Source organism: Phaethon lepturus, unplaced genomic scaffold (assembly GCF_000687285.1).
Source record: "Phaethon lepturus isolate BGI_N335 unplaced genomic scaffold, ASM68728v1 scaffold3269, whole genome shotgun sequence".
NCBI lineage: Eukaryota > Metazoa > Chordata > Aves > Phaethontiformes > Phaethontidae > Phaethon > Phaethon lepturus.
In genome coordinates, this window is record NW_010564205.1 from 42112 (window position 1) to 50107 (window position 7996).

General features: G+C 40.8%; 1 protein-coding gene across 1 annotated transcript in view; it reads right to left on the reverse strand.

The window, feature by feature from the left end:
- The window catches only part of KYNU (kynureninase), a gene marked incomplete at its 5' end in the record, with an annotated part of 48417 nt that overhangs the window by 29098 nt on the left and 11323 nt on the right, over nt 1-7996 (reverse strand). Inside the window, 4 exons of the mRNA XM_010294800.1 lie at nt 2439-2585; nt 3931-4005; nt 5412-5483; nt 6370-6431. Coding sequence (XP_010293102.1) covers nt 2439-2585; nt 3931-4005; nt 5412-5483; nt 6370-6431 — 356 coding nt within the window. The remainder of the gene's footprint in view (nt 1-2438; nt 2586-3930; nt 4006-5411; nt 5484-6369; nt 6432-7996) is intronic.

The window sequence follows — 7996 nt, forward strand, 5'->3', positions numbered from 1 at the left end:
ACCCTATGGCAGCTTCTAACATCAGCTCTGAACTGGGAACACAGGAGAGGAACCAATTGCTTTTGAAGAGACAACATTTTGGGCTTTCTGGTAACCAGAAGCCCTGAGACCAAAGACAGGCAGCAGGATACAGGAATACCTCTTATCAATATTAAGACAGCAAACTCTTCAAGAATCCCTGATTTCGTAGCTGTTCAAGTAAATATTTGCTATATGCAGATGTTTAAGTGTGGTGTAACAGTACGTTACATAGTGGTTTGAATAAACATACAAACATCACTTAGCTCAGGAGCAGAATCCTTAAGGACATTGAGCTGAGCGTATCTGACAGCAGGGAAATAAAAACAGGGCTGGCTCATGCTTTCCAAGCCTTATGGGTACTCAAGCAGTTCTTCAGGCTGAATTACTTTTTCTTTTTATACACACTAATAAAATTTTAGGTCATGAATCTACCTAGATCCCAGTCCTACATGCTCTAGCCACACAGAGGCTGACAATTATTTTTTTTCCCTCCATTTTGAAAAAACTCTGGAAGAAGAGATTCACTTCTAAGTTATGGTATTTTTAACAGGCATGCGGGTGGAAGCGGGCCTTTGGTATCTATCCGTGCCTGATGGAGTACTAACTGCTGTCAGAAATTGCTCTCCTCTTCAGTAGCGTGATATAGTCTCTGTAAGCGTGTGGTGGTTTTGTGTACATCCGTGCGGAAGCACACTCCCTCAAGTCAATGTTATTATTTGCACCGCCTTATAGATATTTTAAGCTCTCTCCACCAAGTCCTGGTTATCTCCTCAGATAATACAAACATCAAATCCATTTTTCCTCTATGTAATGGGCTATCAGTGACTACTTTTCCCCAGAACATAGGTTCTTAGCCACTTTGGGGTAGTTCATAGCTTTCAGTGAAACTGCATCGCTCCCACTCATCCAAGCATGTGTCCCACAATCCAGAGAATATCTTTAGAGAGGCAGTAAACTGATAGGCTTTTCGCAGGTTCTTCGTATTTACAGTAGAGAAGAAAGGTTTCTCTCTTGGACACCTTTCAGACACATCACGGAGCAGATTTCCGGGCAGCAGCACCGTAGGCACGTAGGCATTGGCGGCCGAACGAAAGCTTCGCTGCCACCAGGAATGAGAGCAAGCAGAGCAGTGGCTGGAGTCATCCTGTTAATGACCCACCTTCCCTTCCAAGCACTTCTGCGTAGCCTTTTGATTATGTGCGGTCAGCAAAGTGCTGGAAGATACAAGGAAGGCACCATGAGGCTGTTGCTTTTAGAGGCACGTGGAGCCAACGCACAGACCCATCTCCCCCTGCGGCTGACTCCCTCCGTTTCTTTCTTCCTTGGCTTTCTGCATTCATGTCAGAAGCCAGTCTTGTTTTGTACTGCGATCAGGACCAATTTTGTCGCCAGGTGCTGCTCTGTGAGAACATTCCCTTTTTATATCCCACGGGCCCTGCAGTAGCTCTCACACCTGCTGTGCTCTCCCAGGGGAGATTTTACCACCACTTTCCAGCAGCATAACTTACTCCCTGACCTCCGGAAAAATTTCCACTGCCAAACCTACAGCAACAAGAAGATGTATAGCCTGATGTGAGCCAGGAAGCTCTCCAGAGAGTTAAAACATCAAATAGAAATAGTTAGCTGGTTTGCCAAAATCCAGTGATATTAAATAAGTTTATCCTTGAGTGGTTTAATCCTATATAAGATAAGGCACATCCAGTAAAAGACTGCCCCTACAGAAAGTCTGGTGACCTCTTATTGATAAGAAGACTTAATTAAAAACTATTTTCTCCTGGATTCCTGAGGCAATCGAGATGGTTAAAGAAGTTTTACAGCTATGTCCATGGAGCACGCTGCCTGCAAGCTCCGAAGGCTGAATCATCACTAAAATACAGTCGTCTTGTGATGTTGAGGTGCTCCACGTTATGCCTGTCTCCGGAAAACCGATCAGCCGAGTTGAAACACTGCTGGCTCCATGGGCAGCTCACCTCCATGCTCACTGGGGGCAAAACCTGCCATTGCGTGGCTGCAGGAACGGAGGAAAACTGTGAGTCTGCCAAAAAGCAGAAATCTAATGCAAACTAACTTTTAAAGAGAGAGAGAGAGATTGGAGCTGTGATTTCCTCCTCCTCCTTCTCCACTGAACCTCTTGAAATTCTATCCTTCAAAACAAGCCCAGTAGAAGTTAATAGTAATGAATTATCTCTCCATATAGCTTAAGTCACACCTGCAAGATAGCCCTGTGAAAGCAATTTCGTCATGAAGCACACAGCCCCCAGCAGCTCTGGGCACAGGGTGCTTTTACTTTTTATCAGAGCATCACAGGTCTCCACACATGCTCTGTTTTGTTCCATGAAAAGTAGAAACTAATTTTCCTTGTGAAACATTTTTAATCTAAAATTGGTGTTAAAAGGATGGGCCTGGAGCAATCCTACCTTTTCTTGGCCAGCCTTTGTTATTCTAGGGATGTCAAACAGCTGTCCCGTGTAGTACTGCACCCCACTGAACAGAATGACAGCAATAGAGTCCCCTTCCTTCTCAATTACAGCAAGGATATCTTCAATCCTCAAGGTCTCCTCCCCCTAAAACAGAGTTAAAGCACACATTTTACATCAACTCTGGCAGTAATGAAACTGTCATTTCTTATTTCATAATCTATATTTTACCATGAGCCATGCTGCTTGCATAAGGAGATCAAAAGCAAATCCTTAGCATAGTAATGATATACAAAGGTAGTGCTATGAAGTAGCCTATGAGTAAGTTACCTCAAACAAAACAAAAAAAAAATCCTTAGCAAACTTATCATGAAGATGCCAGTTATAAAAAGTCTATTCATTTAATATTCTAGCATGCTTCCTATTCTTTAATATTTCAGAGACTTTTAATTTACAGTAAAAAAAATCCTGCTGCAAACAGCATATATAATGATTTTATGTGGCATCTGAAATTTGTGACGCCCACAAGACTTGAAAATTTTCTATCAGTTTCACTCTGTACTTTTCTGATAAACTTTGTATCCCACAGGAAGCTATTATAAACCTGCCATATTTATATTTCATAAACTATAAGTCTCACATCTTCAAAAGTACAAAAATCCCCAAACCTGGGGTCATTAACTATAGAGGAATTTCAACCAAAAACCAAAAAACCTCATTCTTGATTCTTTATAGGAAAATTACTGCCCCGTCCTCCTCCTGTCTTGCTAGCAAGGGATCATGTAAAATATACCACCACCTAGGGATCAATTAGGCAGTGGAAACCTAGAATTAAATTAGACTCGTTACTGAAAAGAGCATGGGCAAGATTGTTGAATTGCAAGTAACTGTTATTATCTCAACAATCTTTGCAAATCTATCAAGCCTTCAGGAGTGGGCTCTTTACTCACAAGATGACTCAGATTTCAGAAGCACAAGGTCACCATCAGTTTATAGTTAGATGGCAAAGTTCTTAGTACCGCGAAAGTGAAGAAAGGCTGGCTTTCAAATTAATCTGAATTGCATATTACTCAAAGCAGAACTTTCCCTGACTCTGTGTTGATACAGACGCAGTGGTGTTCATGTTCTGGCATCTTTTACCTTGGGACATTAAAAGGACATTGGGGTTTCTGAATGCGCTACTATATTTCGTAGTTGTCTCAGGATGCTGTCAGTTTTTGCAAACAGGAAAAAATCGGGAAAATAACATTTTTTGTTCTTTAAGGAAAATGAACTTCTTGAACGAGACAGTTACAAAATGGGTTCTAATAAAAAAAAATATACACAGAAACAGAATGCGCAATTCATAAATTTTACCTAAAAGTATTAGTAGAAACGTATTATAACTTCTGTGGGCAGATGCTAGAGTATTTGGGAACGTGTGACTACTCTCCTACGAAACATGTTTCTGCCCTTAGTGACAGCAAGCAGAACCGACATCTATCTCACCAACCTGCCGTGGCTGCATCATGAGCATGCATTTCTCCACATCAAGTCCGTGAAGACGCAGTTGGGACTCAACAGCATACTAGAAGAGATTTCCATGCAGAGCACATTAGTGCAATTACACGATAAGACAACTAAAAGAAAAACACACCAGAACTTCAGAAAAGGGATTCAGATGCCTGCCTTTCACTAACATTAATGCTTGAAAGCCTAATCCAACTGAAAATGTCATCGATTTCCCTTTGGTTTGAAAAAGATCAGAATTTAATTTACATCAGCCAGCAAAGAAAAAGTCAAAGCCAAAATCCTACAGGATAAGTTTATGGAGCAGAATGAGGGTGGAAGCGTGGTGCAGTTCGCGCTTTACCGCAGGTCAGCAAGCAAAGCCTGCAAGGGTAACAGCCAGGGAAGAAGACTGAACATCGCCGCTCCGGGGCCCTGGGTACCCACTTTGCTTGGTGGCACATACTAAATGCCAGGCTGTCACGTACGCACTGCTGTCAATGCCAACGAGGTTTGGCCAACCCATATACGCTGTCCCATGCTCTTCTCACGTCTTAGATTTGCCGCATAGCTGGGAAGAAATGAGAGCTCTACACTCTCAGGCAATTTTGAAAATCCTACCCACTGATTTTATCAATAAATAATGGTGCCGGAGATAGCATAAAAAAAATCAGCAAATAATACTATAAAATAGTTTAAAATTACATGACGGGAACTCAAGTGATGGCAGTTGCACAGGTTATTACTGAAGTGCCGTAGAAATTTAAGATGATGGAGTCCAAATGTACAAGTGTGCCCGGAACAAACGCGGGATTAGTATGAACATTACCCAGAATAAAGGCAATTTGACGTTTATACATCTGTGCCACCATCTTCGTTACAAATAAACCTGTTAGTAGCTTGAGTCATTTTTATCACACCTCAGAGAACAAATTTGTTATCAATTTCCACGAGTTTACAGAGTTGATGATAAAGTAGCAGTGGGCCACAATCCCAAAGATTAATTTGCTCTAAGCTGTGATTCACGGGCTATTGTCTCCTATTTTATAGCAGACAAATTCTGTTTGAACTAGTAATCTAAAGTGCTAAGAACAAACATTTCCATCTCTGTCTGGGGATATATAAGTGTTAATGTTGTGAGTTTGTATTGATTTGGTTTCATAAAGTAAAACAGCAACAAGAATTAATAAAACATTTACAACTTCAGTTGATTTAGGCCAGTAGTTTGCTCAATGTCTTTAAAAAGACTAATAAATCAATGTACCCATTCAATCTTTTCCTCTTGTAACGTTTTTTATTTGAACAAAAGGAATAAAGCTACGATCTGTAAAATATGCTGAGCTCAAAAGCTCCTGACAGATTTTTTTTTTTTTATTATAACGTTACTTGGACAAGATGAGCTAATAAATATTCAAATCAGACTACTGATATTCTTTGAAAAGATATGATTAATAATATAAATATAGTGAAATATTAATTTCTTACATGGTCAGAGGGAAAAGCTCTGGCTTCTAGAAGAATTTTATAGCGTCTTGGAGTAGGCTTAAAGAAAGATAGCTGTTAAGAAAAAAAAAAAAGTTAAAATGTATCTAAGCAGAGATGAGAGAGATGCTCCCAGTACATAACTTAATAAAGACTGCTTTACTTCTTGCAGACTACAGAGAATCCCCCAGAAATTACAAATACCTCTTCGTCCATTTAACATTTATCAAAGTAGGAAAGCATTGTAATACCGTATTTCATATATCCATAACAAAGGCCACAAAATTCCAACAGTGAAAACTTGCACTCACAGGAATAGATGGCAAAGCTTTGACTGTGGCCAGGAAAGCTGGGATTTCACCCAGCTCCATCCCGCAAGCAAAAGCAGTGCTTGAAGAGTGGCAAACAGTGCAAAGGAACTGGATTTCCATTCCTGCCCTAAAACACTAGTTATCAAATCATCCCCTCCTCTGAAACAAGCCTGACCAAGAGACTAAGCCTTCTGCAAAGATTTCATCTCAGCGCCTTTAGCTGAATGGTCTTTCCTTCTCAGGTCCTCAAGTGGAGCCAAATTGGGCTTGCCACCATGCCGATAGGTCTAGGAGAAGACTTACAAGCCCTCCTGTTCATGCTAGCAGTGGTCACACAGAGCTCAGCATGGCCTGTGTACTCAAGAAGTTTGGCACAAGTCTGGCTGTGTTGCACCTAATTCAGGGCAGAGCAGCCAGGAAAATTGGCTTGTGCTTGGCCCCATCCTGCCCTGCTTCAGGTTTCTTAATTTAACAAAGGTCAGAAACGTGTTATAGAGGAGTGGATACGTGTGATAAATTTTTTTGTGTGAACCTCACAAAATGAAGCTTCACATCTTCATTCAGCTGAACCAAGTCTTTTTGCTTACATTCATAAAGAAAGGAAAAGGTATTTGTCAACACAACATCAAATAAACATCATAAAGACATACCATCTGGAGGTGCAAGTTAACAGTTAGCCCATTCATTAAGGCTACTTCATGTCTTTGAGCCCCTGAAAGAATTAAAAAAACCCCATGAACAAAAACAACCCTGGTTAGGATTTTCTTTATAATTTCAGAGAAATCTAGTACATTGTTGAGAAAGCAAAAGTAAGTTTTCAGTCAATGTCTCTATAAAGACTGGAAAGTAAACAAATGTTTGAGGTGTCATCACAGTGAAGTAAAAAGATTTCTTGTCTGACTCACCACACCACACTGGCAGGAAAATATTTATTTTTTCAGGTCAGCCCCAAAAAAACAAAAAACAATGAAGTATTTCCATTTCCCAGCAAGCCACCACTGGATTTATTGTCATTAATACCTCAGACAAAAATCAGGTCAGAAGACTATACGTAAAACAAGACTTGCAGGCTTGTTTTTGTCCTAAGTTTATATGTAAAGCAAGTCAGAAAACACATTGAGACAATCATCTATTGTAAATGGTTACTGTGTCAAGCTAAATCTCATCCCTAATTAAAAAAAAAAACAAACAAGCAAAGTTGGCCTATTGAATACAACAGAGCATTATTAATGTAGAAAATTTGCAAGAAGCAGCCATACCCATATCACTCCAAGAAGGCTAATAACTGATACCTTTTGGCTATCGTAAATCACAGGCAGAGCTAATGGAGTAACAACTAATTGTTATTACAAAGTATTTAGTAACAAAGTCTCAAACCCTTATCAACCACCGGTGAAAGGTTTTAGGCAGGATGGGGGACTGTGCGTTGGGAATGGTGCCACAGAGATATGGGGAAAGTCAATTCCTGTTTCCTTCTGTTTTGCCTGGTGTCTGTTGTTGAAAAGCAGTAATTCACCCTTGACACAAATCAGTGCTTTGAGAGTCGTCTTCAGCTGGAAGATGGGCTCATGCGCCTTGCCCTAGTCATCACCCCAGAAGTGGAGTTGGCTGAAGGTGGAAAGAGGTTGCAGACAGGGAGGGACGGAGACAAGCGTAAGCAGGCAGGGAGGTCAACAGCCACCCTTGAGATCAATAAAGAGGAAAGAAAAGCATGATATTGGAGTAAAAAGGGTAAGGGGAGCCACAGGAAGTGAAGAGGTTAATCCTAGGTTTTCCTGCCCCTGCCTTGGAGGACACACAAGGTCCCAACCAACACAGAGGAAAAGCAGCAAGAGCACCAAGACACTCCCACCATATCCCACAGTGTTTACGTTCGTGGAGTTAGTATTTTGCCAGCCTAGGAAAAAGACATAACCATGGGTTGAACTCAATACAAGCAAATATAGCCAAAGAACATGGAAGTCTATAATTAGGAAAGTTTTATTCATAAATCCTTGCCAAGCAGGCCTCAGCTTCTGCCACCACAGGAAAAGCCAAGAACCATTCCAATTGAGGTATTCAATGACCTTTCTTTGTGTTGCTGAAGTGTGTAAGTATTGGACAGAAAGTTCTGTCAAGAGCTGTCAGTGACTATGGACGATCTGTCCAGGGGATGAACCAGGAGGGAAAAGAGATGTCATGAACAAACTCCCTCCTCCAGACACCCGTAACATCACCAAATTTGTGGGAAGAAATACAAGTAGGCCTAGTTCTTCATAGAAAAATAATCTCTTTCCC